This window comes from Lampetra planeri, chromosome 1 (assembly GCF_965212315.1).
Source record: "Lampetra planeri chromosome 1, kcLamPlan1.2.h2, whole genome shotgun sequence".
Classification (NCBI taxonomy): domain Eukaryota; kingdom Metazoa; phylum Chordata; class Hyperoartia; order Petromyzontiformes; family Petromyzontidae; genus Lampetra; species Lampetra planeri.
In genome coordinates this window covers 6,671,000-6,692,119 of record NC_136107.1, presented here as the reverse complement: position 1 = coordinate 6,692,119, position 21,120 = coordinate 6,671,000, and the positions used below count along the sequence as shown (strand labels likewise).

General features: G+C 44.7%; 1 protein-coding gene across 1 annotated transcript in view; it reads left to right on the top strand.

Moving 5' to 3' along the window:
- The window catches only part of LOC144734254 (inactive dipeptidyl peptidase 10-like), a gene marked incomplete at its 5' end in the record, with an annotated part of 402,709 nt that overhangs the window by 323,700 nt on the left and 57,889 nt on the right, over positions 1–21,120 (top strand). Inside the window, 2 exons of the mRNA XM_078616418.1 lie at positions 4,751–4,905; positions 16,025–16,122. Of these exons, the coding sequence (XP_078472544.1) occupies positions 4,751–4,905; positions 16,025–16,122 (253 nt within the window). The remainder of the gene's footprint in view (positions 1–4,750; positions 4,906–16,024; positions 16,123–21,120) is intronic.

Sequence of the window (21,120 nt, the reverse complement as noted above, 5' to 3'; positions counted from 1 at the left end):
AGTATATATATATTTTTTTTATGCAAACCTTATTACGAAAACCAAAAATCTAAATTAAATTTAGAATTTTTTTTTCTATCTATGTGACTTTACCAAAAGAACCAGAAATTTAATTCCTGTAGTCACGAAAGTTTTTAAGTCTAAATTTACGCAAACCTTGTTGATGCCTGCTTTAGGTACAATATACCCTGAATTTAGAAAGCATCTTCCTGCTCAAATGAGCAAAGGGTCAGCACTCATCTTCGCTGGAGGCGCTGAGCAAGTGGTAGAAATTATACGTTCTCATGGCGGATTCCAGTATCTCCCGACAACAACTATTCTTGACTTCTGACAAATTTGTACTCATTTGCATGATTATGTGATAAGGTCGCACTGATTACACACAAAATGCTTGCCACAAATGAACCACAATACCTTGCTGATATCGTCAAGGAACATACACTATCATGTGAACTCCGGGCATCCTCGCAGCAGATTTTGGCTAGATATGGAACAAAGACGGTCATTGCATTGCACGCTTTTGGATGCGCTTTTGTGGCCGCCTGTAGTGTTCTTCCTTCCGATATTAGGAATCCATAGGAACTATGCACTTTAAAATCTAGATTGAAAACTCATTTCTTTAAAACTGCTTTTTGTGTTTAGTTTGTTATCCTTCCCCCATACTTCCGATTAACACAGTTGACTATGTACGCTGCAGAAGAAGTTGAACATACATACATTTAATTGACTCTTAAAGGCTAATGGTTCGAGCTGAGCTCCATTCCAAAATTGACCTGGCAAAACATCCGATTGTGAGTCGAGCAATTCACTCACTTCAACCACTGCACCGCATGACTGGACCATTCTATTGTGCATGGTTGTACATCCGGGGCGGTTTCTTCATTAGGGCGATTGGGCGACGCACCACCAATCTCAGCCGTTACTGTGCCTCTGGATATAGTCCAATCAGCGTCATGTCACGTTCTGTGGAGTACCGCCTCTTTTTGGGCGATCTCACTCTGGCTGAGAATCGCCCCGAGTGTTCCCATAGACTTACATTCAAAGATGTTTTTTTTCGAACGGCGGGCGCTGCAATGCATTCTCTATGGCTTCCGGGAGGGCTCGCACTAACGTGCTTACGTCATCATACGTAAGCACGTTTCAGTCAACAATATTATTTGTCGCCACCTAGTGGAATCTTTAATAAAAGAAACTGAGTGGATTGTGATAATAGTGAGATAGAAACAAACAAGATGTATTGTAAGAATCACTTTATTTTTCATTAATATTAAAGAAGTGAAGTTGCCTTTACATGATTCTAGATTTGAAAATCTAGAAAAAACCTGAGAAGATGCCTTTACATGCTTAAGCTGTTAATTTATCCATTGTATGGGTGGACCTTATCCTTGTCAATCATCCAGACATTTGCCCCCCCTGAGAGATTTTGCAGGAGCCACCACTGTTGTACATGTAAATCGGCATGAGCATGATGTATCCACATATATAGTATATAGTGTCACAGAGGTGTGCTCCGCACATGTTTATGAATTTTGTTTATATTGCAAGCTGTAGTGCACATGCTCTTGGGATTTCAGAGGGTGTTGGAGAAGAAGACAATTAGGCGTTGAGCTTTGCTGACTTCAATAACGTTTGTGCAGCCAAGCAGAAACACCTCTCACAATTGTACATGGTGCAGAATATTAAAAGATGTACCTTTTGACCAGCGACTTATAGCTTTCTGAAAATTACTTTGCCTTTTTTTTTTATTAACCCTTGTGTGGGTTCTAAAGCCCAAGTGATTCCAAGGGCATACTCTGTAGACAACAATTTCCTATCTGTGTAGCGCTGTAAATGGGCTGTGTACTTACCTGCAGTAGCAGACAGGGCCCACCAGGGGTAGTAACTTGGACCGGCATGAGGGTCGCTATCTTCCCCAACCCTAAAACAGGGGGGGGCTGTGGGGTGTTCTAGAATCCCCCGAGACACCCCCCCCCCCCCCCCCCCTTGGAACTCTCTGGAAGGGAGGTGTCGCCAGGGGCGGACACACCTGGGGAGGTGTATAAAAGCCGGGCATCTGGAAGAGTCCGGAGCCAGTCTGAAGACTGAAGCCAGAAGACCAGCTAGCCTAGGACCCTGGGAACCCCTAGACCCGCTGCCCTTCTAAGGGCCGGGACTGAGTGGGCCAGTGGTGAGACCCTGGGAACCCCCGAGGCCTTGTAAGGGCCGGGACCGAGTGTGCCAGTGGTCAGGACCCGTACCTTAGCTGGGTCGGGTCAGTATATCCCCCCCCTAGGTCACCCTTAGCCAGAGGAGAGAGAGCCCGTGGTCCCAGTGATAGGGCACACTAGGCCGGAGGCTATACCTCCCCAGGTAGCAGGCAAAGGGGCCGCTGCCCCTTTGTGTGAAAGACTGCTATTGTTACCGTTGTTGTAAATAAATGTGTTGCCTCTACAAGTCCTCTCCACTCTCCTTGAACCCACGACATATGTGTGTATATATACACACATGAATAATTCTAGACTCATTTGGAGTTTTATCGGTGGCAAATGTGCGCAGGATGAAGGACAGCAGGTTACTCAGTGACACCAAAAAGTTGTTGAACAGGGGAATCAATTACATCTGTCCAGATCACCCTTACACAATAAACTTGTCTCAATGGGCTTTCTCTCGTTTGAAATATAATACATTTGTTGTTGCTCTAATCTTAATTAATACATCAGTTTTACATTTTAGTCATCGTGAAAAAATGGATATTGCATGATTTCTCTGGAACCACTTAACGGGTGGGTATGAGGCAGACGTTGATTTTAATCTGGCCGTCGTGGTATTTACCTGAGGAAATCTGTTGTGTGTATTTTTGACCGTTCGCAGGGTTTAGTTCTTGAGCCTCTGTGGATTGTGCGACTTGCGTGCGTGGGGGCAACCGATTGTTGTATTTGTGTGCCTCCTCTAAAGTTTTACAAATTCCATTATTATTTTATGTTCCTTGTGTCGTGCAATTTCAGAGATTGTTTGTTTGTTTTAGGCTTTGAGGTACTGTACAGGCTAAGGTGCCATACAAACGTCGTAGTTAGTACACTGCACTATGAACATGAGTTAGATTCCCAGCCGCAGATAAAATCAGCAGCGTGTGTGCGAGATTTAAACCTACACTGCCCCCCCCCCACACTTCACCAACTTGTGCTGACCAGCGAAGTGAAGTATGGTCAAACAACCACCATTATTGATGCGGGGGGCTTCAGCATTGGAAAAGGGATGAAGACTAAATAAACTATGCCTTGAACAAATCCGTTTTTTTGACAACCGTGCTCCGGGGAGTACAATGTCCTAAGTGCAGTGTCCCACCCAATTGGTTGCCACGCAGCAGCTGTATGTGGTGGCAGTCATAGCCGCACTGTCGTCAACCAAAATGGCTAAATTGTGGGCGCAGTCGTTGGAACAGAAATTGCTAATGGAAGGAGGCATTAAGGCTACATGCTCATCTCCTGTTTACAGCCCTGAGCCAGTGTTTAACCTAGATTTAAAAGTGCATAGCTCCAGTGGCTTCCTAATATCAGAAGGAAGAGTGTTCCAGATGGCTAGCCAAAGGCAAGGATAACCGGAGTTAACTTGATGGTTTATGCTCCTAGACAAGATCATTCCTTGACGAGTGTATGGAGAGAACATCATGTAAATGCAGATGTAGACATCTAGTATAAGATGAACACCATGCTGCCTTGATCTTTTAATGGGTTCGAACTTGTTCCTGTGGGGGACCCTGTTTGGTCAAGGTTAAGCAAGCCCAATAACCCCTTGTCCGTTTGTGCGTGTAGTTCAATTAGAGCGAGTGTGCCCTCATTAGTGCAGAGTGGCTCACAAATTTAAATTGGCCACCCTGAGTCGGCGAATCCTGCCAAGAGCACGCACGTTAGACACTAGCCTGCAGGCAGAGTGAAGTGCTTTTCGAAGGCAGTACAATAAGTGGGCTGTGGTCAGTCTATGTTTAGTTTGACTTATTCTCTCAGTTTGTGTGGGTTTTCATTTTGGCGGTTTTGAGCAAAAACACTCGAAAAGAGTTATGCCAAGCAGGACCTCACTGAAAAATGTTGAGAATCGGTGGAGCTTTCATGAACAGTAATTTTATTGTGAAGTTTCTTCACATTGTCAATGTCATTCCACTCGGGAGCATGCATATTTGGCTATTGGGTTTTTAATGCCATTACTTTGTATTTTAGGAGAGGTGAGAAACAATGTGGGTCACATTTATCACATGAAGTAAAAACCATCTGAAAAATAATTGTGGGTATGCATTTTGAGGGTTTACTAAAAAAGGCATGGACATATTATGGTACATCATCCAGATAAGAGACTCTGTGGTGGTACTGTGCTCAATGCAAAATCAACATATCATACCATTCCTCTAGGGATGAAAAAGAGTCGCACTTTGTGAGAAATCAACAGTGGTTGTTCTGTCCAGAGACCGATCCCTATCATAGCCATTTGGAGTTTTTATCACTAGCTCTGTTTTGTGTTTTGGTAGACACACACTTAGGCTATGTATCGCATAGTTTGATGCTTTGTGAATGAAAACAATAATAATGTAAAGTTATTCCAGGAACGTGCTGAATTCCATTAGCAATATCAAGGCGATGGAAGTCAGCAAATACTCACTTTACTAGAAGACCTTTAACTTACCTTATTGGCGAGGATACATTTTTTGTTCATAAAATTAAATAACACAGGTGCCTCGACAAAGATAACTTTTTATTGATTCTTCTCTCGTTGTCGGCAGAAGAGATACTGCATTCACACAAGACACACTGGTGGTCTCCCGATGGCACGAGGTTGGCTTACATCACCATCAATGAAACGACGGTGCCCAGCATGGAGATCCCACTGTTCACAGCCGCTCTCTACCCGGGCAGCCGGCGGTACCCATACCCCAAGGTGAGTGCCACCCAAATCCCAACACTTCACTCAAGGACCTCACAATTAGGAAATCCCCTGCACATATATATTTATGCTTCCGAGATGGATTATGAGTAAAGTAAATAAGTAAACAAATTCATGTAATATTATTCAACTCCTGGGCATGACTAACGTCAGCATTGAGTGACATCTGAACTGGGCACATTCTGTAAACTCCAAATCATGTAGGTGATGTTATGGTAAGTGCAGTTTGGTTTGGATATTTTAGCATTAAAAAAACTTAAGTGGATACGCAGACGTGCGGCTTGTTTATTGTTATGCTGGAAACGTTCTCTGTAACGAGAAACATAAATGCATTGTTGATGTAAAATTGTGGCATTTCACAGCATACAAAGGGCCTTGTTGTTATCTTGGGAAGTTGCTAACCTAGTCCATTCCCTTCTGCTTATATTCATTGAACAGTTTAAATCCCCATTGAATGAGCTGCCTCATTCAGCTTCTATTCATTCGTTAGTTTTGTCCATTAATTGCCAACTCTTCTCGTGACAAGTCTTGCCGGGCTCAATTTGCTTCTGTTTTTCTTAATAGTATTTGTACTGGCATGGAGCTCCACAATAAATTAAGTGTGGGGCGGGGGGGGAGCACGTGTACAATCAATAAATCAATGACGTTCATTATTTAAGGCCAAGAGAGAGTACATTGAAACTAAACTTCCTTTTTGAGCTGATCACTTCGCTCCATCTCCATGGTGCTTGTCCTCTTAGCCACGTTCCCCCCTCTGACTGCCAAGCTGTCACCATTGCCCTCCATTGGCCACCATCCATTTGAGCAATGTGTCCTGCCCATTATCGCTTACTCTTATTAAGTCAAACACATGTCTTTAATTTGCATTCTCTCATGCATGTGTTTCTCCTTCTTTCTCTCAGTGTAATTCCCAGCGTACATTTGTAGATCCTTTCTTGCATCCATGTCATGGCAGGTTATAATACGTACGCGTTAAAAAAAACTTTATTCTTGAGACTCATCGGTATGTTGCTTTTAATTATTAAATTTAATTGTCTAAAAGCACTCCATCTTGCTGTAGCTCACAGTTAATCATTTTGATCCCGGTACACCTTCAATAATTACCCCAGGTATGCATACTCTGTTGTGTTTTATACTTGCGTCTTTCAAACAAGTATCTTCTTTTGTTCAGGGAACTTGTTGTGTTTTGACGTTTATTTTGCTCGTTTTTATTTTTAGTCCCACTTTTCAAATGCATTCATTAGTTTGTCGATAATTTCCTGTACAGTTGTCCCTCGCTTTATGCAGTAGGAGATACATTCCAAAAAAAAATGGTGCACAAAGCGAAACCTCACGAGACAGCTGCCAGCTGAGTAGCGCACACATCACACACAGCAATGTTGTACCACGTCAGACCGTAATATGCCGCATATGAGAGAATTCAAATAGCATATCACGAATTTTGGGTATAAATAGATTAGCCGCATATACGCTAAATTGCACAAACCGAATCCGCACAAAGTAAGGAAAATATGTAGTTCATTATCATTGGTGGTTATCATGACTTTGTCAAAAGCAAATGTTAAATGTTTCATAGTGCTTATTATTCATATTTATGCCTTTATTTCTCCAATCCATAAAAATTAATTCTACTTTACCTATACATTTGAATAGTTTTGGTGGTTTATACTTTCTCACAAAAGGTTCTGTACAAAGTAGAAAAACAGTACATAAATTAAATGTGATTTAATACGTTAAATGAATTAACTCGAAGAATAAACATGAAAACATAGGAAAAAATAATCCAGTGAAAATTTTAACTCATTAACATTCATGAAAAATATGTAATCACTGCCCAGGTAAATAAATGGAGAGCATATTTCAGATTGCCTGAGATGCAATAATTTATAATTGTAACGCAGATGTGTCATTGTTTCATGCATGTGGCACATCAAACATGGAGGATTTTCCATATTCTATAATGACTATTTGCACAAGGCTTACCATCCATTATACAGGTTTTTTTGGGTTAGATCGCGTAAATATATAAATGTGTCATTAAACCCGCCACCACCCGACACAGCCAATTACTGTAGTAAGGTTTCTCACAGAAACAGAACATGCCAATTCGTTACTAGTACAATACAATCTTGATTTGAAGCTTTCGTGACTGCAGGAATCCATACTCTCTGGTTCTTTCGGTAAAGTCACGTAGATAGAAAAAATAATAAAAGAAAACACGACGTTTCGGTCGCAACACAAGCGACCATCTTCAGGTGAGAAAAAATATCTGCTGTTGTGGCTTTATATAGGCACGGCAGGGGAGGGAAAGGGGAGTTTGGTTGTAGGAGTTAGGTCGTGTCTTGGAAGGGTCGTGCGGCAGCATTTTCATGAGAGAGAGGGGGCCCGAGTGGTGGCGTGAACTCAACAACGATAAAAGGGGAGGACGGTGCCTCCTGCGACTACCTCGTCTCCGACTGAGTGTGTGTACGACGCACGCCACCCGCACGCATACACAAGACTTGAGCAAGAACGAAGAAGAGACGCACGATACTACATTTGGTGTCAGAAGTGGGATATTATCGGGACGAGGACGGCGAGATGGTTGTCCCTCTGACAGCCCCGGGACCCGGGATCCCAATTTCGAAGCCTGTGGGCAACGGAGGAGCTGCCGCAGTTTGGCGGGACAACTGCTGTGCAAAAATTGCGGGGCGAGCAGCTACGCATCTGCCGATGAGAGATTGGCTGGACATTGGTGGCAGGAGTGGCTACGTAAGGAGGTGGGAGCGGCTACGCGTCGACAAAGAGAGAGCTGCTGGGCGTCGACGGAGAGAGAAGCTGCACGTCGACGGAGAGAGAGCAGCCGAGCGTCGACGGCAAGAGTAGCTACGCCAGGTGGCGGGAGCGAGTGAGCGTGGACAGAGAGAGAGGCTGCATGTCGACGGAGAGAGAGCGGCTGCACGTCGATGGAGAGAGAATGGGGGCTGCACGTCAACGGAGAGAGAGTGAGAGCTGCACGTCGACGGGGAGAGTGGCTGAGATTTTCCCGTGGTCAAGCACCAACCAAGCAGCATGGCGGAGGACCGCCATGTGGAGAGGGGTGCGGGCTGGCACGAGGCCCGGACCCCAGGGGATGGCGTGGAGGAGAGTGCGGAAAACAAAGCGGGAGCTTCCGTCGGAGCTGGAGCAGGGGGCTCTGGACGGGGGACCACGCACATGGTGGTTGCCATTTTGTCACCGGTGGACCTCCCGTGGCCGAGTGGCGCCATTTTGAGTCAAGCGCGGGAGCGTGCGGAGGAGGCGCGGTGAGTCACGGAGCTTCAGGAGGCCGCTCCTTATCTGGCACGGGAGGCTCGCACAAGATTCCTCCTGAGGGAGCGGATGGAGGACGAGACGCCCTACGCCTTCCGGGCAGCGCTGCTGATCCTGGACGCGAGGCATACCCACTTGTGGGTGAGGGGGCGCTCGACCTTCGGGTGGCGAAGAGGCTGCGGGGGCTGGCGAGATGATTGAGGGTTGCCCGCCCTCCGTCGTTGGAACAGAGATTTCATCCTCAATGGTGGCTAGAACCATACAGATATTTGAGGAGCAACAGCAGCAGGCAAGGTGGGAGGCCACAGCATGGAGTCTGCAAAATATGTTGGCGGCGGTGGAGGGCAGGGGGGCTCAAGCAACAATATCCCTGCGGGAGGACCCGTAGCGGGGACAGCTCCCTCTGCCCTAGGGACCCACGCCCATGTGTGTGGTCGGTCGGGTCACACTGCTGCGGAGTGTCGGGGTGATGAGTAGGCATTGGTAGAGTCACCTGTGCTCATTGGGCCGCCGGCACAGTCAACTCAAGCCCCGTCGAACCGGATTTCTGAGGCCTATCGAGACTGCCAAGTGCGAGATCTTGGTGACTGGACTCGAGCGGGCACTGCCGAATGGTGAGGGGCCACACCCTTGAGGCGAGGACTCCATCTCCATCGTCTCTTCGCCCTCCAGGTTCCAGAGGTGCAGGACCCTGCTGGGACGGAGGTGACCGGTGCCATGGACCGGATCACGTGAGCTATGTGTTGCACGCTCGATATGAAGGACATGGACGTGGGCAGGTGCTCCAAATCGAGGGCAAACACATGTATTGTGGTAAATCTATAAAATGCAACAGCACGTGTGTCACACACAGCAATCCTCAACCGAGTCGCCATTAACCACGTGACTGGTGTACAAGTCCGGTTAATCAATAACAGTTTATCTTAAACCCAATTTTACTACTGATGAATCATCTTTGTCTTTGACAATAACCTTTGCACTTCACTATTCAAATATGACTTTAATCGTAAGCTGTATGTCTATCTATATGATCCACTTATATCGGTATCTTACACCCATTATCTGTACTGTATGTGTATAGTATACGTACTGTACTTGTCACCATTGTACAACTTATAACTGTACATGTGTTCTATTCTCAATAGCATTTCAAGTAGTCATACTCTGGGTGCATGGGCATGGTTATAGTATTAGGGTTAGAGAATTACAAGTATTAACTACAGTACATCATCCTTTACAGTGCACAGTGCTAAAACCCCTCCTATTGAATTTATCACAAACTAACAATTCAAAGCCAAGCTTGAAGTCTAGAACAAGTCTAGAACATTTCTATAACGATCAAAAATAACCTTTGGGTCCTTTATCTGAAAAATGCAACAGCACGTGTGTCACACAGCAATTCTCAACCGTGTCGCCATTAACCACGTGACTGGTGTACAAGTCAGGTTAATCAAGAACCCTGCCAGCCACCCACAGGCCCAACTCAGTTATCGCATGCTGGTGTACACACGTGCATTGATGTACTGCACAGCACATAAGGACTTTCACAAAACCACACTTTACTCCCTTGCTGCACAAGGAAATCATTAAAAGAGTGGTCCATTCCTAATGTGCCACATATATCCCCGAATGGGGGGACTCTCCCTTGCACTGAGAGGGGATCCGGGGGTGAAGTGGTGTTGGGGCTAAGGGCCTGGGTTAAAGGGAGATTGAGGTGGTGTGCCGATTCGCGAGTTCCGGGGTGCCGGGGAGCAGTGGAATGTGTTGTTGATTGCGGAGGATGCCGTAGTTGTAGCGGGATTGTGAGGGAGGTTTTTTTTCTTTTCTCGTTGATGTTCCTCGAGTTAAGGGGGTTGCCCTGCCTGCCTGCCGGTTGCTGCTGCTGTGTTAACAGCGGGGAGGGCTGTTTTTTTTAAGGAGGAGGGGGTGATGTAGTGACATAGCGCTGACTGTTGTTCAGCAACTGCAACTGCAGGTGGGCACTTAGCGCACACGCCGTTGAGCATATACACGGGTGTGCCGGCAGGGCGGAGGAACTGGGGCAAGGGTCACGGTAGACCACGTGGGGAAGCTCCTGGAACCCTGTGGTGGGTTCGAGAAGGGAGGCACGGCTAGGGCGGAGCCAAGCCGCACTGAGGGGAATGTGGAGAGGGGCGCAGGCCTACGCAGAGAGCTCCGGGCTGCTGGTTCTGGGATTGGACTCGTCTCGTCGTCGCTGCCGCCTTCGCTCGATCATTGCACAGTAATTGGCTGTCCCGGTCGACGCTGTCGGTGCAACGCAAACAGGGTTACGTCTGGAACAGGTCGTGCGGCAGCATGGTCGTGAGAGAGAGGGGGGTCGAGTGGTGGCGTGAACTCAACAATAATAAAAGGGGAGGACGGTGCCTCCTGCGACTACCTCGTCTCCGACTGAGTGTGTGTGTGATGCACGCCATTCGCACGCACACACAAGGCTCGAGCGAGAATGAAGAAGAGACACATGACACTACACATGTGTAGTGAGAGACTTCCGAGACACGTCGTGTAGAAGGCTTCTTATTTATTCTCACACTTTAAGCACAACACTGGGCGAGTCATCTATGTAACGTTCTACGTAGCTACACATAGCCGACCCTTCTACACAACCCCATCGTCGGCGTCCAACCACATAGCTGTCTGACTGGAGCGACGGTGACGATGAGAGCCTTGCAGAAGATCGGCATGCTATTAAAAAGGAAGACGATGAAGAGAGATGACGGTGAGCAGCGACGCAGCCAGGACCCAGGACCCGCAACAGCACTGAACTTCTGGTTCGGTCCCCCTTATATACACCCCGGCACGGCCAAGGCCTGCCTCCGGCCACGCCCCCTTCCAGAACCTTCGAGCAGGTTCCTGAAGCTTCCCGACTGACTCCACCTTTCACCTTTACCCCAGATACGCCCCCCTCATAATTAGACATTACGTAACATGCTCATAACCGCGATATCCCCTTCAGGCCTACAGGTGGCACTCTGTCATTACACATGGAAAAGCACATCTTGTAAGGGTCTGCTCTCTGCTGGGCACCCCTCAGCCTTGCGATGTGGTGATGTCTGTACGAGCCAGCAACCCACCTCGAATGCGCTGAATTACAGGCGTGCATCACAACGCCCAGAAATGTAGTTTCAATGGCTCCTAAAAAGACCGCAGATGTGAATTGAGAAACGTTCTCCTGACTATAGTTTTTGTCAGATCCAATAGATTACTGCAACAATGCACAGTGATTTAACTTGGCTTCACTTGAGCATGTGGTATAATGTAAATCTCTAAGAACAAAGTTGGAGTTATGAGCGAACATTTGTATTGAGGATTGCTGGTATCTTATTTTGCGGTACCTGTACTTCAGCGTTTTTTACAATACCCCTGCGTCATTCACTGTGTGTAGCACGTTGTGTGGAGTTATTAAAGCCAGTGAGCTGTGCCATGTAGGGTACAGTAAATTATATTTTGAGTTTAATTGCAGTTTAGTAAATAGGACCAGGGTTAAAGATTATGAACATCATTATCAGGCTGTACGACCATTGTGGGAAAAATGGTAAAACTTCTGACTTGAGGTCGAGCTGTTAAATTGTGACGAATCCATTCCATGCTTTGTCCAATGCTTTACACTGTATTCTGAAGGACCGTGCTGCACACGTTATATCTTGAGAGTTAGTTGTCAAGGACTCTCTGGATTTGAATATCAGATTAATACGAAGAACATACACATTTCAGGAAACGCATCAAAGTGTCTTCGTGGTCATTCCTATTCAGAACAACAACGACGGTTGACTTTCCACAATGTTTGCACTTGCATTTACACCACAAGAACAAACAGAGGGTTGAGGCAATACCTGACCAGGATTGATACTGACAGCCATCGAATTTTGACCTGCTTAATCATCTGTAAAATATTATTGCCTGCTCCTCCTGCAATTATTACAGGATGGACAGTTGAGTCAGAGTGTAAACCTGTCCTGAGGCACCTGTGGAAATTATATTCATAAGTAAAGCCCATTGCGGGGTAGCACATCATTAATGCAAGTGTTTTGCTGTATTGATGGATAATTAATTGGGTTTGTGATGGAAAATATCTACAGTTACCTCTCTGACTGAAGGGCCGTAGTAATAGGCCCCCATGCTATTACAAAGGAAGACTATAAGTGCGCAAACACAGATACAACCACCATAGGTTAGAGCCTGCTGACATAACATTATTTGACATTTATGTCTCCTAATGCTGAATGTGGATGTTTTGTTTCTTTGGAGCATGATGCTTTTTGCCAAAAGAACAATATTGTATGTGCTTTACATGGAAGTCAGGACTTGTTTGGCCACTGGATTCACTACTCGATCACCATTAATGCAAATACTTTTAATATACTCCTCCTTTCTATTTACTTTGTACTTTACATGTATATTTTAATTTAGCTTCATGCTGTATTTTGTTTGCCTTCATTATGCATGCCTTTGGTTAGGCTTGGGACCATGTTGAACATGTGTGTTTGAAATAATAAAATAATAAAAATAAAACAATAATATTCTCACGACGTATCGATTGCAACGCAAGCAATCATCATCAGGTGTGAAAATGACAGCAGAGAACAACCGCCAGTTGTTGTCCGTGGTGCTAACGTTTAGAAAAAAACGCCACTTTTAAAAAAAATTCTTGCTGTGGTTTTCACACCTGATGATGATTGCTTGTGTTGCAATCGAAACGTCGTAAGAATGTTATTGTTTAATTTTTATTATTTTATTATTTCCCTTCTACGTGACTTTACCAAAAGAACCAAGAATATAAATCCCTGCAGTCACGAAAGCTGTAAATCGAAATGTGTATTTGCGTTTAATGGTCTTGTCGAGTGTAGACACCCTCTGCATTTCTTTGCATTGTGTATTTACTCTGATTCGAGACTCCTTTGCAAAAGCGACACCGGGTCTCATTCGGATCTTACCTGGTTATTTTAAAATGTTTTTGCCTGTCTGTCTAGGACATCTCCAACTCTATAGCCTCTAACCCAGATCACCAAGAAACACTGCACCCTTGCACGCATAGGAAAAGAGGCCGCTACAGAAGCAACATGGGACGATGCACAAAACAAACGCTGGTTGCTTTAATCAGGTTTCACTTTGAGTAGTGTAAGTGAATGGAGTGTGCTTCTCTTTGTATTGATTAGAAAAAGGGCCTGCAAGTGGAACTAAGAGAAGACAGTTACTGAGTAAATGCAATCAGTAAACTGGCACACAATGTTACAGGGTCAGTCCCTGCCCACACTGCAACTTGTAGGTGATGCCCAGTGTGACACAGAGTCAGGGGTAATTAGCTTAGAACGTAACATGCTGACCCAGTCCTTTAAAAAATAACACTGAAAGTTAAATTAAGTAACTGAGACTTGCAAAGGTCACTTGAGCAGAACCCATAAGCAATCTGGACCATTTCTAGTATCTAAAGGGACTGCAGATAGAATTGCCGAAGGGAATTGAGTCCACAGAAATGTATCAGAGCAAAAGACACTATGATGTTTTCAATTCAACAGTGGATATGTAACACAGACATAGTAGATCTATATTGATTAAATAACACATTACTGGAGAAAAAAACTGTGCTAAAGACTCTTGTGTGCTGCTGGCATTATGAAGCATGTGGGCCCCTAGTGACAAGTGTTTTCAGAGTGTGACGTATTTTGTCTGTCACGTTGGTGATAACAAATATGTTTTCGAGAAATAACTGTTGTCTCTTTACTTACTGAAATATTCTCGTGCTATATTTTTTGCACGTTTTCAGCTAATGTGAAGCGTAAGAAGCAGCAGCAGCTAGCTAATCCTTGGGAACTACCAACGGGCACAGATTATGGTTGAAGCCTCGACCTCAGCTGACCATTCCAGACTTCCTTGCTTTTGTTAACTTTTTCTCCTGCGACTTTTTACCAACATTAACTTGTGATGGCACAATCCTAGGTCATCAGCTCTATATTGGATTTCCATCGTCTCACACTCTAAATGCGTTGCTCTTATCGTCCAAACAGATGCGAGGATATGATTGTATCGATGCCTAGCAACTGAGATATTTGGAGTTTATGGAAGAAGTAAGATTTTGGGATGCACAGAAAACTGAAAGGAATGTGGAAGGTTATTGGAATATGGGCATGGCTTATGTAAAACAAAGGAAGGTTAAACGTTGCAAACATGGGAAATTGTGGGCGTGTGTGGTTTAATTTGTATCTCCACATTTGGCCATCGCAATTTTATGGACATATATGAATACAGAAATACCTGACAGCAGCGTTGCATATTAGGAGTTGATATAATTTCGCATCAGTACGCCGTTACGTCATTCAATAAACACTTACAATCTACATATACAGTAATTTGTCTAATCTCCAATCAATGCTTAATCCGCATTTGCATTTCCTTATCTGGCAATTTACTAAAATCTCCACGCTCCTTTGAGATAATGCCTGACGTGGATTTTTTTTCATTCGTGGGTTTTACGAAACGTACGACGCTACACGCAGCAATGAGGCCTTCTGACAAACACTTTTACGAGGCGGCGCTCTGCGTTCAATGAAACCTTTCCCCGTTGCATGCACAACACGGAGCGTGCATTAGCGTGGAATTGAATAATGGAAGTGAAATAACCATCTGTGGCAGAGCACCAGATGCATCCCCAGCGGAGATGTACATCTGCAAGCATCCTGCTTAACTCACTCGGGGGTAGCTTTCTGGAGCTCGTTTTCTCTCACAGCCCCTCGTTAATCATTAAATTCAAATCAGTTCCGTTTACGGTGGCAGATTCGGAGGCAGCTGTGTATGACTTGTGACGGATGGTTATGTTAGCTGGGCTCGTGCTCGCTGCCTCTCCCGGAACAATGTACGTGGATTTTTTTTCACCTCCCGAGGACACTTATTGTAAAATCTGAAACATTTAACCCTAACACCTGCATTCCCGAGTAGGATATGTGATTTTAATGTGCGTGTGCAGTTTCCATTGTGCAACCCGCAAAAACGCAGCGCCTTGCGAATAGCATCAATAAATGTGAAATACTGGTTTTGCGGGTTGTGTAAGCAAAACTGTGGCGTGAAATGAGCTGCCGCGCAAATACTGCTCTACAATAACCTTACAAAAAAATATTTGTTCAAAGCAGCTGAACGGTGTAATTAAATTTGTCTTTACGAGGTGAAAAACAATCCACCGTGACGATTTGGCTCATTGTTACAGCACTGATGTGGGTGTCCAGTTTTCTTTCGTATAGGTTGCAGCCCAGCATTTGTACGTGGAATGGATTTGTGTTGGGGATGTGTTCCCGATCTTCGGATCGATCCAGAAATCATGACATCCCAGCAATGGCCGCCAAAAGGTTCTGGCACGTGGTGTCATTTTGACGATGCTCTTTTGATGTCGCTTTCGCTTCATTTATTAAAATATAAGTATGACGATAAGATTTATTTACCCAGGAGAGCATCTCAATAATCTTTTTTCGGGAGGGTCCAGGACTGCAATGCTTGGACAATTTTGTTTTCATGAGCATTGTGCATGTGATAGGGAAACTCGAGTACTTGAAGAAAACTGAAACCTACGATGCAAAACCCTCAAAAACACAAACAGATGGGTTCACGTACCCACTCAGTGAACTGCCATCTCCTCGTAAAGTCACCAAACATTCAGCCACCAAACAACATGCAAAGGGAGTTCGAGTTCCTTTTGTCCTGTGTGGTTTGCATCAATAAACGATCTTCCTGAAGACGCCACTAGTATGTGCTGGATCTCTTTCGTTCGCCTCTTCACATTCGGTAACATCTTATTTTGTCACCTTCTCCCATGCAGGCTGGGCAGCCGAACCCTAGGGTGCGACTGTTTGTGGTCACACTTTATGGACTGACTCACACGCAGGAGCTGAACCCACCCGAGGCCTTCCGCTCCAGGTGAGGTTCCGAGGCCTTCTCTGTCACAAATCCAGAGATGGATTTGATTCAACCCTTGCTCGTCTTGTCCTTGTTGTCCATAATCTACGACTCGACTCAGCCACCACTCTCCAAACTCTTCATTGGCTTCCCTTCGCCAGCAGGACAAATTATAAAATCGCCTGCCTTTGTCATCGCACCTTCACCACCGGTTCCCCACCATACCTCGCCTCACTACTCTCGCCTTGCACTGAAGCTCATGGTAGAACCCTACGTAATGTCACTCAAAATCTGCTTCTGACACCAAGGTCTCGAACTGTTGCAGCCTCACATCGGTTCTCTGCTGTCTCCCCCTCGGTGTGGAACTTTGAACATTCGCAACATCAAATGTACTCTGACTTTCAAGAAACATCTCAAACATATATAACCTTTGTCTGCAGCAGCTCTCTAACCCTTGGCTGCAGTAGCTCTCTTGCTATATTTCTTCCTGCCTCAGCAGTCTGCCTGCTGTATTTTTTTACCTGAAGACGATTGCTTGTATTGCGATAGAAATGTGATTTTATTTTATTTTATTATTTTTCTATCTACGTGACTTTACCGAAAGACCCAAAGAGTATAAACATCTACAGGCTTATCAGGTTGGTCAGGCCTTTGAGCAGCGCAGAGCTTGGCTCCGCACCTCTGAGTTTTTTACTTGTTTGCAAAATATGGCGCGTTATAAATGTCATTATTATAGATTTTTGGGTAAGGCCACATAATGACACAGCCAAACAGATTACATTGTCACGTCTTCAAGCGATCGACTTCTTATTGTTTCAACTCACCGGTTAGTTGAATAACAATTCTCAGAACCAAATTTAGCATTTAGGAAGTTTCATTTGAAACATCAACTACCACCAGCACAGGGTACAGTCAGTTATAATAAACATCCAGGAAGTCAGAATATTGTTAAGTTATAGTTGGATCTGTTTCAATTTCACAAGGTGAAGCAAGCACCAGGTAGTTTCCATTTCCAATGGTGGTTCTCCACGAGTTGTTGGAATGCCACGTTACTTTGCCAGGAACTCTCTATCGATGGACACTAGAAATGTTTAACTCCCCACAAATTATCACTTATTTACTAACGATTGATGGTATGTATGTTGAGCTTCTTTCGCACCGTACATAGCCAACCGTGCTAATTGGAGGTGCGATGACATCATGCCATGTTGATGGTGGTAGTTATTGGCTATCCTTCACTCTGGTCATTGCAAGTTGGTGAAGGCTGGGCACATAGAAGTTGGTACAGTACAACGATGGATTTTACTGGTAGGAACGAAGTGGACCAGCCTACAACAGATTATATCGTCCGTCCGTCCATCCATGTAGCAACATCGCCCCCTACTGCAAACACTTGGCATGACCCTACAAAAACCTTTAGACTCAGTGACGCTTTCCTGGCTAAACAAGTGTAACATTCCCTTATAATTCCCTCAGATAGCTTTTAATTAAAACATTTAAATTAATGAGGCTTTCCTGGCTAAACAAGTGTAACATTCCCTTCTAATTCCCTGAGATAGCTTTTAATTAAAACTTTTAAATTAAAATTTAACTCACAGCGCCCTAAAGCCTACAGCTAGGCCTAAAGCCTCGAACTAGGCCTCAAACTCTCCCTTCGTATCGTACCCCCGCGTGTGTGAAAGGGAGTTAATGTTTAACAATGTTACATTCCCTGATGTTATTAAATAGAAATATTTACATTTAAAGCTTTTACATAAATAATTAAAACATTTAAATTAGAAATTAACTCACAGCGGCCTAACGCCTACAGCTAGGCCTAAAGCCTAGAACTAGGCCTCACACTCTCCCTTCGTATCGTCCGATTCGGTGTAGCAACATCGCCCCCTACTGCAAACACTTGGCAGGACCCTACAAAAACCTTTAGACTCAGTGGGGCTTTCCTGGCTAAACAAGTGTAATAATACATTATGTTTATATTCGTTGGTTATTCGTTCCTACCAGCCCACCCCGCAGGGTCCTGTTGTTACACTGCCCTCTACTGATATATCCCCACAGCAGCCTGCAACCCCTGGTCTATTCATGGTGATTGCCCATCCAAGCACTACCCAGGCTCGACCGTGCTTAGCGTCTGGGATCTGACGAGATGGTCCGCTAGACATTGTCCTTCTTTATCCTTCTGTCTTTATTTAAATGATAATGTGTTTCTTTGTGGATATTGAGTGTATGGGTAGCATTTTAGCTATGAAGCCTTACAAACTCATGTTTTATTTTGTATGAATACAGGAGTAGATTCTCCACATGAAATGTTATCACCTTTCAACCCTGACACCACTCCCAAATCCCAGCCCACTAATTCTAGATTTGAAGCTTTCGTGACTGCAAGGAATCATCTTCTTAGGTTTTTTCGGTAAAGTCACGTAGAAAGTAAAATAAAATAAAAACAAAAATCACGACGTTTCGGAGGCAATACAAGTCTCCGTCATCAGGTGGGACCGTCACAGTCAGATTAGCTGTATCAAGTGAGGCAATGATTCAAGATGTAATCCCTTAAAAGCGAGTTGAGGGGGGAGGGAGAGGGAGGGGGAAGCTCATCAGACTATGGTAGCCAATGAAAGGAACGTATCGGGAGGGAGGGGGGCGAGGCCAAAAGGGTGGGCGATGGACGTGGAAGCGCTTGTGCGCAAGCGGCCAATTACTGCACACGCCAACGTGTGCAGTAATTGGAAAGATGTTATCAACCACGCAAAAAAGACTTAATCACAATTTTTTTGGACCATCTTATCTGACAGGCACTATTTTTACTGTACTTTACCGAGTGTTAACATCCCCAGTTATTTTAACAGTACTCTCTTCATTGTTCAGCCAGCATTGGTATAAACATGGGCATTTTCGTTCTTTTGTCTATCATGTGTATCAGACCCCCCCTCCCCCTCTCTCTCCATTGTGTTGGCGTGTGCAGTAATTGGCCGCTTGCGCACAAGCGCTTCCACGTCCGTCGCCCACCCTTTTGGCCTCGCCCCCCCCCCGCCCCCCCCCTCCCTCCCGATACGTTCCATTCATTGGCTACCATAGTCTGATGAGCTCCCCCCAAGTTTGTACCCATCATCATTTTCGTTCTTTTGTCTATCATGTGTATTAGACCTCCCCTCCTCCTCTCTGCCCATTGTGTTGGCGGGTGCAGCGGCTGGCCGCTTGCGCACAATCGCTCCATTGTGTTGGCGTGTGCAGTAATTGGCCGCTTGCGCACAAGCGCTTCCACGTCCATCGCCCACCCTTTTGGCCTCGCCCCCCCTCCCTCCCGATACGTTCCTTTCATTGGCTACCATAGTCTGATGAGCTCCCCCCTCCCTCTCCCTCCCCCCTCAACTCGCTTTTAAGGGATTACATCTTGAATCATTGCCTCACTTGATACAGCTAATCTGGCTGTGACGGTCCCACCTGATGACGGAGACTTGTGTTGCCTCCGAAACGTCGTGATTTTTGTTTTTATTTTATTTTACTTTCTACGTGACTTTACCGAAAAAACCAAGAAGATGATCCCAGCCCACTGCAAAGAAGGCTAGATTTAAGCAAGCCCAAGATCCTATTACCTTTATCCTTCCCTTGCCTGTTAAATTCGTCTCAAGATTATTTTAGGTGGGTAGTGCTTGGGATGTTAAAACCTTTTCTTTGTAAGTATTTTTACGTGAGAGAAGACATTGTCAAAAGCCCACAGAAAGGTTGGCAACACACTTGGCAGATTGTCATCTTTTTAGAAACTTTTACATTTTTACGAGAAGTGTATCATGCACATGATGATCCACCGACTCTGTCTTGTTGTAAAGCACGGCGTTACAGACGTGCACGACACCCAGCATGGAAAAATGCTATTTTCCAGCTTCAATTGCCACTCTGTTTGCGCGCGGTTGAAATACGGCTGCTATTATCAATTTATGTTATGTCCCTTATGTCTCAAGCTATTAATTTGGTTCAAACATTTTAAACTAAGTGCATAGTGCACTTACACACTTAAACTAGTATATGCACTTTCTAAAACCGTGAAAAAAAATGTATGAGATAGAGTTTCCAGAATTCTGAATTTAGTCGATACCACATGCAGACGTCCTTGGTTTTGTCAATGCTGGTGCTTTTGTAATCTTTATTTTGAAGGGAATTACTTTATATTTTGTCCTGGTCTTTCACAACCAATACTATGACAGAGGAGATTGCTATCCGAGCCTTTGTACGATTTCTTTGCAAACCACAATGAATTTGGCAAACGTGACCATTTTCTTAAATCATCAACTTGCAGTACTGTGTAGTTTAGCTATTAACATATATACTGAGAGGCTCGTAAAATATTGTACAAGGGGTGAAAGAGCACTGCCCGAAATTTAATAGCTATCATCAACCTGAATGGACGAATGAATAATAGAACAGCTAATTTACCCTTATGGTAAATAAAATGAAACTTTTAAAGGTAGTTGCACAAATCCCACTCTTAAAAGGGTTTGAAATGTCAAGCATTGTTTAAAATTGTAAAATTTAAAATGTCATCCTTTCCACCGTCACCATCATCGTGAGCTATGGTCTTTCCCACTGTTGGATGAAGGCCTCTCTACATTGCTGCCCTCGCTCATTGGCTTTGCTTTGACACAATCCATCTCACCCCTGCACGTGAGGCAATCTCATTGCTCAAATCTCCACGGTGGTCATCCTCTTAGGCGTGTTCCCTCTTTTGTCTTCGATTCAGTCGCCAATACCATCCATTGGCTACAATGCCCTTAGCGATGTGTTTTGCCCAAGCCCACACACTCACGGTCATTATAATGTATCTTACTTCAATATTTTCTCTGATTCATTGGCGGATAACACAAATGTCTTGAAACTCCCTTCCCATGGGCATTGAGGAGCCATACCCTGCCTTGCCTGGAGAAATGCGGTATGGCAAAATGGGGACTCCACCTTTTCTATATGTATGGGATTGAGTGTTACCCCCTTGCACGTGTGGATTTTCTTGGTTTCTTCCCACATGTAAAC